Below are 19024 nucleotides of genomic sequence, written 5' to 3'. Positions count from 1 at the left end.
CTAGATCCCTCTCATAAAGCATTACTTTTTAGACATATACGTACTATCCTATACGTATGTGTTTGTTTTTTTGTGCCTAAATGCAAGACTTTAGTTTTCTTGCCATTGAACTGGATCTTGTTGGATAGGGCCCAATGCTCAAGTCTGTCAAAATCCTTCTGAATCTTGAATCTACCTTCTGATTTCCCCCTTTTTCGTTTCATCTACAGATTTGTTTAGTGCCACTTCAATCCTCTCATCTAAGTGTTTAAAAATGTAAACAGTTACCAAATGGAGCAATTTGAAAAAAGAGTGAATTGTGATTTTTTTTAAAAAAATTCAGTTGCTTTTAGACATTACTGAATTGGGTTGATTTAGGCTGGATTCAGGTTCTTTGAAATCAGAAGGAAAATGCAGCATTCCAATTAATGCAAAAATCCATTCTAGTTGAAATAGACTGAACAGCATTCAGGAATAAAAATTGGTCTTTTAATACCTTTTGTGGCCATGGACTTTGGCAACAGACCATCAAGACTTAAAGACCATCAAGATTTAAATCATAACATTTCTTTAAGCCTTTGCAGACCCTCTGATGACATTATAGCTGCCCAGGGGTCCGCAGACCACAGGTTGAGAACCACTGGTCTAGATTGTTATATGCTCTTTGTTAATACTAGTGAAGCAGAATAACTTGAAATTGCAGCAATTTAAAGAATTCTGTTGACCTGAACGGTTTAGAACAAGCTCACAATTTACAGTACAAATATTTAAAAGAGTTACCTCTCCTATTTAAACTTTTCATTTTTTTCAGATCATTCTTGGAGGCGTCAAGATCTCTCTAGTTAGTTCAGGGAAACAGCCTTTTAGTCTCGAAAATTTCCTTCCAAGGAAACATCTTACTTTTTGTTCACAACCTCCTGGAAGTTGGCAATAGCTTTCTATTTCAAGGGCAGCAATGAATAATTGTTAAGCCTCTGCGGGATGCCATATTTGAAAGCCTCAGAGGGTGCAGGGACACAAATGGAAAGCTGCAACTCTTTAGAGCAAATCCCATTTTGCTTGATCCTGGGAAAAGGCGCGGCTGTTTTAAGGAGATATAGACAAGGGTTACGTTTGCGTCCTCTGTGCACCAAAGGGACCTTTTTGACTTTCAAACTGAAGTGCTGAACCCCTGCTGTGCTTTTTTTGCCCCGCTACTGTTTTTAACTTTTAACTATTAACCGTCAAAATCCAGCTTGTGTATCCAAACATGTAATTAATTTTGTGAGATATTAGAACTCTGTGAAGGATAGTTGCAATAAGCAATTATTTTGCTGTGAGCTAAACTATCTCATCATCTCATCTGCAGGAGTGTCCACAGTTGGCAGATGTATATCTTTTAATGTTTTAAAATGTTACCGCTATTTTATGTTACCACTATTTTAAGAATTTGAGTTTTTAAAAATCACTTTGTAACAAATTTAAGTAGTTGTTTTTTTCTTGTCACCACAGGCTGCAGGGTCACAATCAAGAAAAAAGGCAGAGGAACCCAGGACAAGTTACAATCGGTCAAAGATGAGTGGAAATATTCCACTGCCAACTGCAGAGTGTAATGAATCAAATATCTCCGGGTTTCAACTAGCCATGATCGTGTCTAATAAGATGGAGCAGCTTACAGAGCCTACGGATGCTCCAGCTATCACATCCAGTATTCAGAATGATGGCGAGTCTTTCAGAGCAATGGAGAACAGAACCCAGACAGATGATGACTGCCTGGGTAATGCAAGCAAACAAGAGGAAGTGGAAATAGATGTGTGGCAGGAGATGAGTATGCAGAAGAGCAATGGTCAGCAAGAACAATTAGGAACCAACAGTGACAGCACCAGCAACATAATGCACACAAATGGGTTACATGCTGAATCAAAGCCTGGTATAGAAAATGATAAAGACAGAGCACAAACTCCATCCACTCCAAGGACTGGCAGTGCTGCTTTCAAAGAGAACATCTTGGCAAATGAGTTGTTTCTCAATGATAGAAGGAACAATTATGGTTTGCAATCATGTCGGGATGTTACTGAGCTGTTTTATCCTGAGGATGGAGAAGAACACATAAGGTAACAAATAGAGAAACCATGAGAAGCAGTTTCTGCTACAGTACCATTCATCTTTCCATTGATCTGGTAGGACTAAAGTTCTAGAATGTATTTTCAGAAGGCTTCATTGTGGGATTCTTTTTCATGCCAAGGAACAGCAGAGTTTAGCATTCATTTATTACTTAAATTAATTCTTATTTTTCAGTAATTCTTCAAAATTCCTTGTCACTTTAGAATAATCCCAAGAAAGCAAGAATTTGGTAGCTGTCATTAGTTCAAAAGTATCTTTTTGCAGTGACTAAAAGGAGGGAACATTAACTGGGGAACACTTATAGGGTGTCAATAGATGCCTTCTTAGGCTATGAATCTCTGCCATCTTGGACAGGAATGCTAAGATAAATTATTGTAAACTCTTTGAAGGTCATAGGCTAATATAGATTTCTCTGTTAAGTATTAGATCTAGTCTCAGGGCCAAGGGTGTATTAAAATATTTTGAGCACTAATTCTGGTTTATGGGAATTGTTAGAAGAATATTATGGAAGACACTTTCCAAATATTTGCTCAGTCGCATGCTTTTCATTTTTTTAGGGGAATGTAGAGATGAATAGATTTGAGAGCCTGATGTACGTGCCATAGGAAATGGAGCATCAGGGGCTCCTTGAAACTGATCACAATTAATTCCCACTGAAAAGGGAACTATGCCAGGAAATAACATGTTATTTAAAAAAGAGCAACAAAAACAAGTCGCATATGATTTTAAAACAAATTAAAAGACTCCCCACCCTTTCTTCTTTAACTGGAAAGCTAGAAACACTTTACTGATTAAGTATATTCTATGTTGATACCGTATACAGTGTTAATTCTATAATGCATAAAACACTGAGATCTCTTAAACTACTGCTGGGAGATGGAATGCTTCGATTTCCCAAGTCTTATTTACTTAATTTATAGGTCACCTACTTCCTAAACAACGCTGGGTTCTGACAGTTAAAGAAAACATATAAATAATGCAACTAACTGGAAAAGCAAAAGTACCAGAATAAAAGGGAGCTTTACAATAACCTTTTCCCAACATCTGGCAGAACTATTGTGTCTTTAATGATATAGCATACAAATCTCTTGTTTATGATACAGATCTAAATCAAAGCAGATTTGGAAAGAGCTACATTGGATTATTTTTCTAAGTATCCAACTATGTCTTATGGTCAGTGGCCATGCTTCATGGACAACATCTTGCCTCTTCAGTATCTTGTAGAATTTTTAAAGAAATCAAGCACTCTGTATTTTCCATTCTTGAAAATAGAGAAGAAATTATTAGCAATAATTTAGCTGTGCTACTATAAAATGGATTTAGATCTATAGATTATTGCAAAAATAAAGATTAACTGCAAATATTGAATTAAATTAGTTTTGTCCTAAATTACCTCCTTAAACTCTATAAAAATAGAATCTATTGTGCATAAATTTTTAACTGATCCAATATGTCCTTTCTTTTCAGCTTAATTGTTGCAGAATCTAACCTCTGTTACAGCAGTCACGACAGGGAAAATTTTGCATTCAAAGACATCAGGGATGGATTCAGTTCTACTTTTGAAAAAATTGTGGAATCTGACCTTATGAAGGGCACATACTACAGCAGCTTGGACTCCTTGGATGTGCTCTCCCTTACAGATGAGACAGACAGCTGTGTTAGCTTTGAAGCTCCACTCACACCTCTTATTCAGCAAAGAACCAAAGAAAGTTCTGAATTTTCAGAACAGAAATTCCTCACTAACCTGAAGGAAGGTCTGGAGCCCAGGGCAACAGAGAAACAGGGTGAAATGATGTCCAGGGTTATGGATGATGATTTGGGGAGTCCCCTGCAGCACTCCATCACTAGCAGCCAGTCTGAGAATGTGCTGAGCCAAGTATCACTGAAAAATATTCCTAACGGCTATCACATGGAACGGTCAGAAGAAAAGCTTCCAAAATTTAGTAATTCAGTCAGGTAATTTGCTTTACTCAGACTATAGCTGTTATTTAATTGCATTTAATGAATCCATTTAATTTTCTCCACTGCATAGTCTTTCTCTTATTACTATTCATAATAACATCTAAAACGATAGTAGCAGTGGTAGTTTTGGTAATAGCAATGGTAATGATACATACACAATACTAGTTTTGATTGATTCACTGCTAAATTAATTAATGGGGATGATAGTTTCTGATGATTTACTGTTTGATGGGACTAAGACTAATCAGTATGGTTGAGAATTGCTTGTTTAAGCAATTTCATATTTGTACGCATTGTCATTATCTCTGTTCTTCTATCCATATTAACCATTTTTCCCTTCAAAAGTTGTTTTGTACTTTTAGATGATTAAACTATTATCTTAGACTTTCAGTAATATTTGTACTGTTACTATATAAAAATTGTAACATTTAACAGTGTTTATATTTAATCAATACTTTAAATACATTTTTGAGCTTCTAGCCCTAATTATTTCTATATTGTATAGATTGGTTAGATTTCCTATGTTGTGTGATGCCCTTGTGAAGTGGTGGTTTGTTTCACCAATATACACATCTCACTGCATTGTATTCCATATAACACAGTGCTCAGTTAATGACAAATGACAGGCATGCAAAGTTAAGGAGACATGAAAATGTTATCTCCTTGTATAATTAAGGATTTCTTCCAGAGTCAACTTCATAAAGCTATTTAAAAAACGTGGATTCAACCTGAAGTTGATTGACCAAATATTAATTTGTTATTGTTAGACAAAATCATAGGAGCCCAAAAGGGGGATTTTTTTTAAAAAAAACCTGCACTAAAGAAAGTGAGGGAAGGAAAAGACTTCAGGTTTTTGAGTGTTGTAAAAATTGGAGTCAGAGGCTTAAAATAGTAAATTGTTCTACAATTCTCTTAATTTTTCCTGTGAGTTTTTTCATATTATCTTGTCAGCAGTTGTAGAAAAATGATAAACTAAAATGCTCTTCCTGGACCTAAATAACTTTATTTTAGGTATTGTTGAATCTATAGAACAACTCTCCTAGGAACATTAATGGGATTTGGATGAATTTTATGTTATCTGGATTTTTTCAAATTGTTATATGAAAACCATCTATAAAAAGACAGTTTTGGTCATTATGGCACACTATCAGTTTAAGTCAGCCATTCAATTTAAGCCTGCTTTATTAAACATATATAATTATATATATAATTTACATATTTATTAAAGTACAAAACAGGTTTGGGGCAAGCTTTTTTTTAAAAAATCCCCACTTACTAAATTACCTACAGTGAATTTTTGTAACTGGTTAATGAATATGTAGATGATGAACTTAAATGAAAAATCTGTATTGAAAGTATATAGAAATGCATTTTACTCTTTTTTATATAATTTTTTTTTCATTTTCATACAAATAACCACATATATTCCATTACATAACTAACACTATTTTGTATTGTTAAATATTATGTCAAGTTGTCTTACCATCAACCCCCAAGAGCTATCTTTGGTTCTTCTGCTCTCCATACATCATATTTGTACCCTATCCATCATTTTCTTCTCCTCTCTCCTCCTCCCTACCTCCTTTCTTCCCTCTATCATCCTTCTCTTGTCTACTTCACCTTTCTCTCTCCTTCTCCTCTCTCCTCTTTCCACTCCTTCTTTCTCTCCTCCTCTTCCTCCCCTCCCTCCGCCCTCTCTTCTAATCCTCTCTTCTTCCTCTTGCCTCTCTCCTCTCTTCCCCACTCTTCATCTTATTTACATGGTGTATTTCAGCCTCTGAGTGGGCTCCATTTTATGTTGATGGTATTACTGTTTTCAATAAACATCTTTAATTTAACGTATATCCTCCTTTTTTTTAAAAAAAGAGAAAAGTATACACACACACACACACACACATATTATACACACACACACACACCACCCCACAACTTATTTTTGGCCCAAATGTGGACCTGGTTACAATTTCCAGCTACTCTCATCATAATATTGTGTAGTTGTACATCATTGCACGCCCCAAATTTTTAGTTCTGTCTTTGTAATCTCAATAGTTTTCCATTATATTTCAAATTCCCCCTCCTTTTTTCCATATCTTTACTTAGCTTACATTTAGTTCTCTTTAAATTACAATCCTTGCTATTCAATGCTTATTACAATTCCGTTGATCTGCTATATAAAATAACGCACCTCACTTTTATTCATCTTCTTAAAAGTTCTGTGTGTATCCATATTTCATATATTTTAACCTACTGCATATTTCATTATCTTTTCATTATAATATTCAATCAATAAGCAACTCAATTTAATTATCATGTAAAAGAGTAAATAATTTCCATAATAATTTCCAATTTCTTGCTAGTGAGCCTTTTATCCCAAGTTCTAAACTGCTTTTTCTTTCTACTGGGTATATATTCTTCCTTCTCAAACCTTTTCCTCTCCCACGGCTGTGTCTTTTGACGTATCCTCTGTCTCCCTGTCTTCTCTTCCTCTTTTTTCTTATCACTCCTTCCTTTCTTCTCTATTCCTAGTCTGGATGTTTCTTTTCCTTTCTTCTATAATCCCTTCCCTTTTTCTTGTTGGGACATATCCCCCCTTTTCAATTTTCTCTGTGCCACTGTCAAACCCAGTGAAATCTTTTGTCTGCTTTCTATTTTCCATTATTTCTACAATTTCACTATCCTCTCCCGCTTCTTCCCTCATTTACTGTTCTCTCCTCGATTTCTAACTTCAGGATTCTATTTAAGTTTAATTTTAATGACTCATGCACATTTTTATAATTTCACGTATTCAAATTCCCAACTTTCCATAATGTCCAGTTCAAAAATTACAGTTAATTATAATTTAAGTTCCACGGTTTCTTCTTATTTCCCAATTCTGATTCAGCTTCTATATTCCAGTTCAGCTGTAATGGAGAGAAAGAGAAGGGGGAGACATCTTAATCGCTTTGCTTTATTTATTCTTCCCTCCAGCAAATGGCTCCGTATTCTTTCGACTCGATGATTTTTCAGCAATACAACTTGATATTTTTAAATCCAGTTTTAAATCCAGGAAAGATAAGAGTTATGAACGAAGAAAATAGTGCTTTTTCTTGATTTTCCTTCTTATTAACTTCCACCTCTCATTGATTAGAGTTGCTTAAGATATGTAAATTAGAACAAGTTCAAACAAAGCTAGTCTCCTTGGTGTATTTTTAGCTTCCATTCCCCCATCCTCCTTTCCCCTTGTGAGGTTCCCAATTGTCAATTAATCTCTTTTAAAGACACAATCTTTTCAAATCCAAATTCAAAGTTTGTATCTCAATGTCTCAGTCAATGTCTCAGTCAGTTCTCAGTTCTCTCATTTCTCTCTCCAAGTTGTTTAAAACAAACAAATGATTTAAACCACAAATATTTTTTTCTTCTTTCTTTTCTTTCCGCCAAAATCCCAATCTATCCGTCAATATTATTTTGTACTCACCAGATTCTTTGCCTTTTCCAAGTTCTAATTTGTGTCAGATGGTTATTTAAATCTTCTTATCAGGTTTCCGCATTCCTTCCATCCACCGCTCCTGCTGAGATGCTTAGTCCAGAAGCTTCAGCTTAGCCATGCTGCCTTCCCTGGCCTGATTCAGAGAGCTAATCTCTGACCTACCAGGAACCCTTTGCGTTCCTCTGGGTTGAATGAGATGCACCTCCTTCACTTTCCCTTCAGGAAAGTTCTGATCCAAAAAGGATCCCCGGCATTCGGTTTGCCAGCCGGAATTTATGTGAGGCTCTTCAGAGCTCATGGTTTTCTGTCTGTCTCACTGAGATATTTCCGGTCTCTCCCCTGAAATGCATTTTATTCTTGAGAGGCAATATTTATTTGTTGTTCTACTTTTAATAGTGCTATTCAAAATATATCTACATAAAAGGAGATACTCTCTTATGAATTACTTTCAATTACTCAAAAGAAAAACCCAGAGCACAAATAAATAAAACAATATTTATTTAAAGTATTATTCAGGATGCTTTGCTTCTGTGTAAGTGTTCTGTACTTTTAAATACTATTGATAAAATGAAAAGCTTTCAAGTGTTTTCTTGGAGTAAAGCTTGTAGCCAGGGTGTTTTTATAAGTTAGGATTTTGGACTAAAACTTGCAGGTCCAAGCACTACTTTCCAAACCTTGGTAAATTACCCAAAATTGAGTAGAAGTAGAAGTTTTTTGGTGGTGATGACATCCTTTTATTTATTTATATCCCACCTTTATTTTCACAAATAAGGCAGTGAACATATTTAACACACCTGCCTCCTCCTATTTCTCAACAACAACCCTGTGAGGTGGGTTGAGCTGAGAGAATGACAGAGTCACCCAGCTGGCTTTCATGGCTCAGACAGGACTAGAATTCATGGCCTGCTGGTTTCCAGCCTATTGCTTAACCATTAAATCAAACTAGTTAAACATCTTACATCAGGATTATATAAATAAGAACTTTCTAGTGAGGAGTTTTCAGTAATGAAGGAAACAGTTTGGGAAGCACTGTTCTAGATGAAAGACATGATAAAACTCTGACAAATAAACAAGAACCAGAACTGTATTCAATTATTGTGTGGCAGTGTTTTTATATGGGAAAAAGGGTCAACAGAGCTTCTCTGGAATTAAATGTTAAAGGCCAGTATGAATTTGTTTTCCAAGTCTTTCAAGTAAAATGAAAAAGATAATACAGTTTATCAAATATACATCTACGCACAAAGATCACCTGGGATGATGTCATTATTGGAATGCTATTATGCAAATGATGGAACTACAATGGAAGCTTTGCCTATTGTACCCAGCCTCCTACATTGAGATTTGTAAAATTTGATTTGTATGAATTATTTTTATAATCAAATCTTAATGTTTTACCAAACAAGATATGTAGAGTTGAAAGCATAAATTTATAGCAAAGCGGCATGGCAAGCAGTGCCAATTTATTCTTAGTATATTTGTGGATTCCTTTTACACAGTACAAATATATCAGTCTCATTATCTTCCACTTTAAACATGCATGCTGAAAGTCAATGCAAAATCTAGATCAAGAAAGCAGGTTAAATCCCAAGAGTCGGTAAAGAGATTTAATAGAATATAGGACATGTTTAAAAATGTCAGCCACAGTCAGGTCAAAGTACCAATTTACTAATTACCTTAATAATAATAGGCTAATAGAATTCAAAAAATCCTTTTCTACTTTTTACACTTTGAACATATCCGCATATCTCACTTAGGTTGTGGCCAATACAGTATGCAGGAACGCACATCATGCTCTTTTCCTACTCCATTTTCAATGTGTCTTTTCTAGCAACAATTCAAAAACAATCCAAGCCACCTTCCACCCTTCAGAGCAGATTGTTTCCAATGCTTCATTCTAATTTAGTTAATAGCCACAGCTGTGACTAGCTGCATCGGCTTGCCATGCCTCTTCCCTTGGGCTTGGTTACTGCCCTGAGCACCTATTTTCTGCTGAGCTGCTGACTGATAAGATGGCTGCTCTATTTCTTTAAAAAAACAAACTTTTAAAAGTGCAGGATAAAGACTGTTCAGCAATTGAAGGAAGGTTGGGCACATAGTGACGTTGCGAACTCTGTAAAAACTCTTGTTTTAGACCATCATTATTGCCATAAGCATTAAAATGCATTTATCAGATGTTTTACAATAGAGTTGGGTAATTGTCAGACTTCTCTGTTACTGAACTAGCCCCAACCAACCCCTGCTCTCAGTTGGATTCACTGCCAGCCCCTTATATTTCTCCCTTCAACCCATTATAGGTGCAAGACTGAAATAGGAAGAGCTCTCCCATTTCTTTTAACTGAAGAATAGAGTGGCAAGTTGCATTGTTCATTAGTAAAGATTTCAAGACTGCAGATGAGACACCTGACCTTCCAAGAAGAGACTGTCCACTGTCATGATGATGTTACGAGAAGGTTTTTTAAGAGTGGAAGCCGGACCCGGAGGCTTCTGATCATCAGTGTGTGCCTATTTCCATCCTCAAGCTCCCAAAGGCACCATATTGTCATTTTTCAGGATTACTTGTGCTACTGTAGTGTTGGTGGGGTTAAAGATGAGAATGAGAATTGTTTGTCTCCTATAGAGTTTGCCTTACTCCTGTTTCCACTCTTAAACTCACACAAAACAGCATCAGTGGCCTAATCTTGGCCATTGGCTTTAAAGGTAACTTCTAAAATACAAAAATAACATTAATGGAAAAAATGTCAAAATATCGGAGAACAATAGATTTAAAAATCTGATCACTTTTAATTGAAGAGTAGGAAAAAGAAGCAATTTTGGGATTCTCAGATATTTAACATCTAATCACAGCTGCCACTTATTAAAATTATTTTTTGTTATTCTAGTGATGCCAACATAAAAGATGGCCTTTCGGATTCAGATTCTGATATGGGCAGCACAGAACAACTTGACCAGGGAAGCACGGACACTCTTATCAATGGCTGCAAGGCACACAGTGAGGCTGCAAAAAGACTTGCTAAAAGGCTCTACAATCTTGAAGGATTCAAGCACTGTGATGTGGCCCGCCAGTTGGGCAAGAAGTAAGTGAGGGACAGAGGGATAACATAATTTTAGTAATTGTTTGGCTGTTACCCTTTGTGGGAATCTCTCTTTCGATTCTTTATTTTCTTTCTTCTTTCTAAATGATGGTGCAGCTTGCATCATGGAGTATTAAATGGTAATATTTTTTAGCAAACTAAGATGAAGTCTGATGTTATCTCTGTGTATATCTTATATGTCTATATCTTGCAAGAAATATGTGTTTTCTTTTTAAAAAGCATTTCGTCTAGAAAATGGATGGATCAGATTTACATAAGTGGAAATTAAATTTTGGCCAGAAGATTGTTAATCAGGGAAAGTTTCACAATAACATTTATTCACGATGGTTCACAATTGAGGAAGTTGGATGGTCTGGGTTAAAAAAGAACATTTTTTATGGTTCAACTAGAAATAAGCCAAATATTTCATATAACTGCTTTGCAAAAACCTTTTTACTTGCAAGTAGGTCACATACTATAATTGCTATTGGGGATTTTCGGTCATGGATCCATAATCAATTGAAATGAAAATTTAAAAAATAAGTTAATATTCAGAGGTAAATTGCCCTCAATGCAAATATGAATATATTTAACCTATTTGATATAGAGAGACAATATTTTTAACTTACACTTTAACTTATTTGCACCTGAGGGTAGAACAAGAAGCAATGGGTGGAAACTAAGCAAGGAGAGAAGCAACTTAGAACTGAGAAGAAATTTCCTGACAGTTAGAACAATTAAACAGTGGAACAGCTTGCCTCCAGAAGTTGTGAATGCCCCAACACTGGAAGTCTTTAAGAAGATGTTGGATAGCCATTTGTCTGAAATGGTATAGGGTTTCCTCCCTAGGCAGGGGTTTGGACTAGAAGACCCCCAAGGTCCCTTCCAACTCTGTTATTCTATTCTATTCTATTTTATTCTATTCTATTTTATTCTTATAAATCATTTTAACTTTAACTTATCAATCCTATATGGTACATGCTTACATTAGGATTATTAATTTTTCTGTCCATAGTTAGTCTAGTTAAAAAGTATTACATTGATCCAGTCATGATTTCTGATAGTGCTTCAGTAATAATGTCACTGATTTCAAGAAAGAAAATTCAAGTTATGAGGCAAGAGAGGTCAAAGAAGTCAAGATGGCAATCAACCATGGGATTGAAGCCTTATCCCTTTGTATATCTATGTAACGCTGTGACTGCCACCTTGACTTACGTTATTTTTCCACCCCCACAGACACTCCTAGAGAGGTAATATTTTAATACACCATTACTAGATATTTATATTTTTTTTAAAAACCATTTGAAGTAAAGTCTGATGTCTCTTCAATGTTTATACTACAAATTGTACTGTGGAATTGTATTGTGCCTTTAGGGCTGTAAATTAGAGATGGATGGAATATGGTCTATTCCTTCACCTGTATTAGGTATAGCTTTGGACTGGGGGAAAGCTGGTGAGTCACTCACTTTTTGCTTGAAACAACTGAATCAAAACAGCATGTTTATAATAAGTGATTCCAAGGGAACAATCCATAAAAACTATATAACAATTCTCACACACACACACACTCTTAATGTAATGTAACTGGGTTCTTGCTTGGTGTCAAAGCCGATAGGTCACCGGACACAAAGTGTGATACAGAATTATACTTTTATTTTGGTACCAAGATATAAGGACCCTGGTTTGAAAAGCTGACCAAGGGCCAAGAGTGGAATCTTACAGCAGTTTTTATAGTCAAGGGACGGTCGGATTCAACCCTTTCCCCTTCACCTAATAAGGTATGCATAACATAATTTTGATTGGTTATTTGGATTTCAGCCCCCCTAAACCCTTATACTTGTTATGTTATATATATATAACTGCCTAATATGTAATACAGCCTAGGTCCGATTCCCAGTAAGGGTATGACTAGCTGATGAGGGCTACATAGCTTGAAATAGATCTATACTAGTCTCCCTTTATTTATTTATCAGCACAAATGCAACACAAATGTAACAAGGCACCATTAAAAAAAAATGGCTTTCTGTCTGGATGGCTCCCAGAGTGAGCTGATAGACAGAAAAGGGAAGCAGTATGCTCCCTTCCATATTTGGGGTTGTGACACAATACACACACACACACACACATTTAAATAAACACAATCAAACACCTTAAAATCATCTTCCATTACAAATTGTAGAAAGTGGGTCAATTGGTTACAAAGTACTTTCGTGCATCCCTTCCACAGTCATCACCTATGATTCATTTCAAGTTATATATTTTACATCAAATATATTTATATATATTGCTATCGTCCCTTTATCAAGATTAATCTTTTATTACATTTTCATTTTCCTTTATACAATCACTTAAATACTGTGCAGTTAAAAAAGAAGAAGCAATAAACAACTCATAACACTTCTATCCTACATACACCCTTCCTTCTACCCCTCCAACTTTCATTTCTCCCTTCCAACAATCCCCTCTTCTACTTCCCCTCCCCCTCAGCCATTCCTTTCTCCCCTTCCCACCATCTCACCCTCCTTACATTACCTTCTCACTCCCTCTTAATTCCCCCCTCTTCTTTCCCTCTACACCTCGCTATCGTCCCTTTATAACAAACATTCCAAAATTTAAAACAAAACCACATAATGGCATTCCCTTATCTATTTTCAATATCATCCAGCTACATTATATCTTTATAACACATTCAAAATAAAAATTAATTATGTTTAATAACAATTTTTTAGACCTTTTTTCTTAATCATTGTTTACAATTTATATCCAATTTCCCTTTTATCATGTCAATACAAATTATGACATTATTATCATTATCAGTCATTTATTTAACAATAGTTCGACCAAGTTTAACTTTCTTTTCCCCCTTTTTTCACCATTTAAAATTTATACCAAATTACCTCTTATCAAACCAATACATATGTATACATTGTTATCATTATCAATTATTTATCTAACTATATCCATTACCACTTCATTTATAACATAATGCTCTAATTCTAACTAAATTTGACTAATATTTTGTTATTAGTTTTTATATCTCAACCTGTGTCTTTCCAGTAATAATGTAGTCCTATTTCTTTTGCCATTTGTGGAATTAGTCTTCTGGTTATTTCCTTAATCAAATTTATTTGGACTTCTCTTCGCAACTTGTTGCTTGTTACATATCTTGTAAAGTCTCAAAACCCTCCATCAGCTTCTTTAATCAGTTTATTTTCGTTATCAGTAGTGTTTTTGTCAAAGTTTCTCTCCTTAAGTCCACCAATTCTTCTCTTTTTTCTTCTTCTATACCTTGAAATCTGGAGTAAAGTACCTTTCCATCTATCTTCCCTTTCCTTGTTCCACTTTCTCCATCTCCAACCACCCTCAGTTCACTGTCAATATCCACGGTTATCTTGCCTCTTTGTTCATTTTTCCCTTGGGTTTTTAGGACTCTAGCCTCTACTTTTTCCATTTGCTGGATATCTTCCATTTTTCCATCAGGTTTTACCACATTACAATTTATATTTTCAATATTTTCCCATCTCTTCTCAATTCTCTCTGTTGTTTCTAATAATTTTTGAATTCCAAACATAATTTGTTGTAATATTATGGTTTCTTTTTGATGTTGTGGCATCCTTCCAATTAGTAAACACTGCCACTCTGGTTTAAAAACAAATCTTTGTTTTCACTTCTTTCCAGCTACCAACAAGCATCCAAAGAGCACCTATGTAAACAACCCATGCTCTTCTCCTTATTTCTTCTATAAACAAGCTGAAGCCTTTGAAGTGCAAGGTCAAAATGATCAAAGGGAAAAAAGAAAAAGCAATGTTTCCAGGTCTCAACCTCCAACCTCCAAGTGGCAGTGTAACTTCTTTTCCCTCTAAGATTACTACCCTCTTTATATTCCTTTTATATCTTCTTTATGTTTCAGGCTTAGAAGAAACAAAATTCTTAAATGAAACAAAAGAAAAAGAAAAAATCCATCCCAACCAGTATTGTACAAATAAAGGAAAAGATTTAATCCATAGGTAAAAAAAGAAATAGAAGAAGAAAATACGATACTTTTACTTTAAAAAGGAAAAAAATGTTTACAAAACTTCCATCCATAGAAAAAAATAAAATAAAAAAAGATAACACACTGTCCAATAATGCTTAATTTCACCGCTTATTTCCTTTTCTTTAACAGTTTAATTTAACTTCAATCTTTTGGGCAGTCTTTTATAAAAATAAGATTTCCTCACTAGATGGACACACTTTTTCTTACCGCTTTCCTCCTGTGGTGGAGCTGTCCCGACTTCATCAGCTTGAGGCTGTGCTTACTGTCGCCGGCAAGAAGACATTCTCTTGGATCAATCAAGGACCAGAGGATGGCTAAATGAAACTAAACTAGCCATAGTTTCCAAAGCATTATTACAGCTACATTAGGAGCAAAAAAAAACCCAAAACAAAACATAAAAGGCTGGCAGCACTAACCCACTTTATTTTATTATAATGTATAATCCATTTTGCTAGATGTGATCTTACTGTCCTATGGCCAGAAATTTGGAGTACAAGGTTGAAAGTTTTTTAAAAAAGTAAAACAGTGGGGAGAAAATCATTAGTAGAGAGAATCAGTGGCAAGTCACTGAATTCTTGGCAATGCAATGTTTTGCTTGTTCCTATTTTTCCCCCCTTGGGCTACTGGGTCTTTTTGCTTACTTGTTTTGGAAGATTTTAGTTGACTTGTGTGCTAACATGATATTGTCTGGTTGTCATGAGTTGTTGGTTGTTTCTGAGATGTTTTTGAAGTATGGTAGTACATACCTTTTCGTAGCTTGTGTTGATTGTGCTGCAATGGTTGAATATTTTAATAAAGCTGCATGGGTATTCATTTTGCTGGAAGAGGTTGTATGGATATTTCCTTTTTCCCTTTCCATGTTCTGGATTGCTGCAAAGAGTTTGCATTAGAATTCTTCTTGGCTGAATTTTTCCCATGAGTTGAACATTCTAAAAAATGTCAACCAACTTAAGCTTGAACCTTTAAAAAAATAATCAAATAAATCCAAATTTGTGTTTGAAAACAAAAACACTTTAGAAAACAGTTTCATATCTTTCCTCTCTTTAGAGGATAGTCTTTAAAATACAGTATATGTTCATTATTAATAATCTTACTTCAGTGGCCATTTTGAGTAGTGGCTACTCAAGTTAGAAACTGGGAGACTGGAGTTCTAGTTCTGCCTTAGGAAGAAGCAGTTGGGTGACCCTGGGCCAGTCACTCTCTCTCAGCCCTAGGAAGAGGTAATGGCAAGCCATTTCTGAAAAATATTGTCAAGAAAACTGCAGGCAGGACTTGTCTAGGTAGTCACCAGGAGTGAAGACAGACTTAAATACACAAATATAGAAACACATATAAATATTATAGGTTATCACAAGGATTTCACATTGGTGATTCTTGCATAAGCTGATGTTTCTGCGTGTCATTCTGTCCATCCACAAAAAAATCTGGTATTTTGTACTAGCAGGGGAAAAAAAATAGCAGGTGCTATTTTTTATGTGTCCTTTACCTAAGGTAGCAATAAAGTAAATGTGGGTTTACATAATGTAAGATTTCTTTTTCTGCACTTTTGGTATTGCAGCATGCATATAGATATAAAACATATCCTGATTTCTAAAGTATGTAACATGTGAATTTGAGGTATGCATCTTGCATATGTTTTACAATGTCCTGTTTGTTTCCGGCTTAGAGATATTTCTGATTATTTGTAGAACCCTGCTTGATAAGGAATGACTTATATTCTCTGCTTCGCTGCTAATTGATTCATTTTGATTTTCTCAGAAATACTGGAATTTGAGATGCTTTTGAGATGTGTTCTTATATAGACAATGAGTTCTGTAAATTAATTGTAATTATAATCAGGGTAAATTCCACTCTGTTATGAGTAAACACAGCAGCAAATAAAAACAAAATCTGGGAGATTATCCAAAACACCCTAACCCAAATCAGCCAACCCTGAAATGTATTAATGTATATCTTAGGATTCTTGGGCATGCACTGATATATGCCTAAAAATCTTAGTAGTACATATAAACAGTCATTGAATTTATGATATTTTCAATTGCATATATCATATGTATCACATATCATGCTGTCAGAGAGGGCCTATTGTGGATCCAATCAGTCAATGAATTCTGACTATTGGGATCCAGAAGAAGAGCCTTCTCTGCAGTAGTGCCCGCACTTTGGAACATCCTACCCTCCAAGGTGAAACTTACCTCCAGCCTCCTATCCTTCTGTAAGAGTCTGAAGACTTGCTCTGCCAGTTGACCTGAGGCCCCAATAGGGGACTACCACATTGGAGGTGACTACTAGATTGATACCTAACCCCACCTCTCCCCTTGCTCCTTGCTTTCCCATCCGCCCAACTTCTCATATCGCTATGTCGTTATTCTTGTAAGCTGCCAAAAGTAGCCCCCACAATGAGTTAGGCAACAAATAAATTTAACAAACAAATAAATATATCTCCCTCCTCAGTCCTCCATCTCCAATTCCCTAATGCATTTCTAAAGATCTGTGAAGCAGCTCTCCCAGTATGGAAGTAAAAAAAAAAGCTTCCAGAATTTGGAATGATGGAATAATGCTTCTGTACAATCATGTATCATAAACGCATAAATAAAATCCCTATTCCTAGACATATTAGATATAAATACAGCTAGTAGAGTATAAGGTTCTCCAAACCAAACTATTAAGAGGTTGTATCAAAAAAAAACTTTGATACTTTCTTGTATCAGTCTATTGTTTCCAATTTTTCCATTTGAGGTTTAACTTATTGTTTATATATTAAAACAAGAACAAAAATCAGAATCATACTGAGAGCAAAAAATGAGAATGATTTTTTTTCAAATTCCAATGAGAGGATAGTACCCTACTCTTAACCCAATCAAATGTGGTCTTTTCCACTTCCAATTTGAGGTATACACTAGTTTGATGTTGTATACTCACAAACACATTCATTTATGGGATTCTTTGTGAAGAGTACGCCCATAATTATTGATGGTGTCATCTTTAATTACAGTAATGAATTTAGCAAAATGGTAGCAGAAGAATATCTCCGTTTCTTCGACTTTACTGGATTGACCTTGGATAAAGCACTCAGGTGAGCAGGGTTGATTGATTACTAATGGATAATTGAATCTATTAATTTTATGCTTCTGGAATTTTGCAAAATTAACTTAACCATTTTTAGGGTTAAAAAAGTAAAAGAGATAGCATTGGTTGTTTATAAACAAGCACTGTTCATCTCTAAATAAAATATTGAATATTATAAAAGCTAAAGAAGTTTGAAATGTTTGTTGGTTGAGCAGAAACCATATACCATAACCATCCCCTCCGGAGAAAAGGGCGGCATATAAGTGCAATAAATTCAATTCAATACTGACACACTGACACACTGAGTAGTCTGATCCACATGTGAATATTATTCTCTCAGGCCTCTTCTCTTTATCCATTGAGCATGATGGCAAACCATGACCCTAGTTTACCTTTGCTTCGCTTGTAAAGTTTAATAAATAGCAAGGTGAAGATGTCTTCCTATGAAAAACTAGTACGATGTTTTCATCCAAAACGTTTGGACTCCATAGAGAGCCAGTTTGGAGTAGAGAGCCAGTAAGGTGCTGGCCTGAACCAGGAAACTGTGAGTTCTACTCCCACTTTAGATATGAAAGCCAGCTGAGTGAGTTGGGCAAGTCACTCCGTCTCAGCCCAACTCGCCTCATAGTGTTGTGGGAAAACTAAGAGCGCGAGGGCGCGTCATGTATGTTTGCTTCCTTGAGTTACCCATAAATAGTAATAAAGGCAGGATTTAAGAAAGTAAATAAATGTCCATGGGCTGAAAGGCAGGATTAGGGTGTGAGGGCACACTTCTAATAAAAAGGCTATGGGGAAAACTCCGACCTTACCTTAACCTCTCTCTTTACTGCAAATTACCGTACATTTTCCAAAGGAACTTTTTCTGTTTAAAGTGCTATCTGTTTTCTTTACATGTTTATCCGTAAAACAAAATTATGCCTTCCATTTCAGATTTCTAATCAGGGTGTTTTCAGGGCAGTCGCAGCCATATCATCTAAATTCCACCCCTTTTTTACATGCATTGCAAAATATTTATTTATTTATTTATTTTTAGTTAGTTAGTTTGTCAAACATGTACGAGATAACACGTCTAAATATAAACATGGACATGAACACAGGAAATGGGTACGAATAAATGGGGACAGTAGGACCATAGCTGTGGCCACTACTGATTTTGTTCCCCCCCCCCTCCTGTTTCTAACTCTTACATTGGTTTGGTTAGGTTAATATACTTTTCTTTTGGATCTCTGACATATTCCTTTCTATTGCTTCTATGCTTTTCAAACAGAAGGCATTCCACTGTAGATAAGTATATGATACACATTGAAGAAAACAATTCTAACTTCACATCTAAGCCAG

At 35.4% G+C, this 19024-nt stretch overlaps 1 protein-coding gene across 1 annotated transcript in view; it reads left to right on the top strand.

Moving 5' to 3' along the window:
* The first annotated feature begins 1788 nt into the window (after positions 1–1788).
* PSD2 (pleckstrin and Sec7 domain containing 2) overlaps positions 1789–19024 on the top strand; it is an 82571-nt gene continuing 65335 nt past the window's right edge. The window contains exons 1-4 of the mRNA XM_032220448.1: positions 1789–2072; positions 3550–4038; positions 10390–10584; positions 17613–17693. Coding sequence (XP_032076339.1) covers positions 1789–2072; positions 3550–4038; positions 10390–10584; positions 17613–17693 — 1049 coding nt within the window. The remainder of the gene's footprint in view (positions 2073–3549; positions 4039–10389; positions 10585–17612; positions 17694–19024) is intronic.

Source organism: Thamnophis elegans, chromosome 6 (assembly GCF_009769535.1).
Source record: "Thamnophis elegans isolate rThaEle1 chromosome 6, rThaEle1.pri, whole genome shotgun sequence".
In the NCBI taxonomy this organism is placed as follows: domain Eukaryota; kingdom Metazoa; phylum Chordata; class Lepidosauria; order Squamata; family Colubridae; genus Thamnophis; species Thamnophis elegans.
This window is presented reverse-complemented; position numbering and strand designations above follow the sequence as displayed.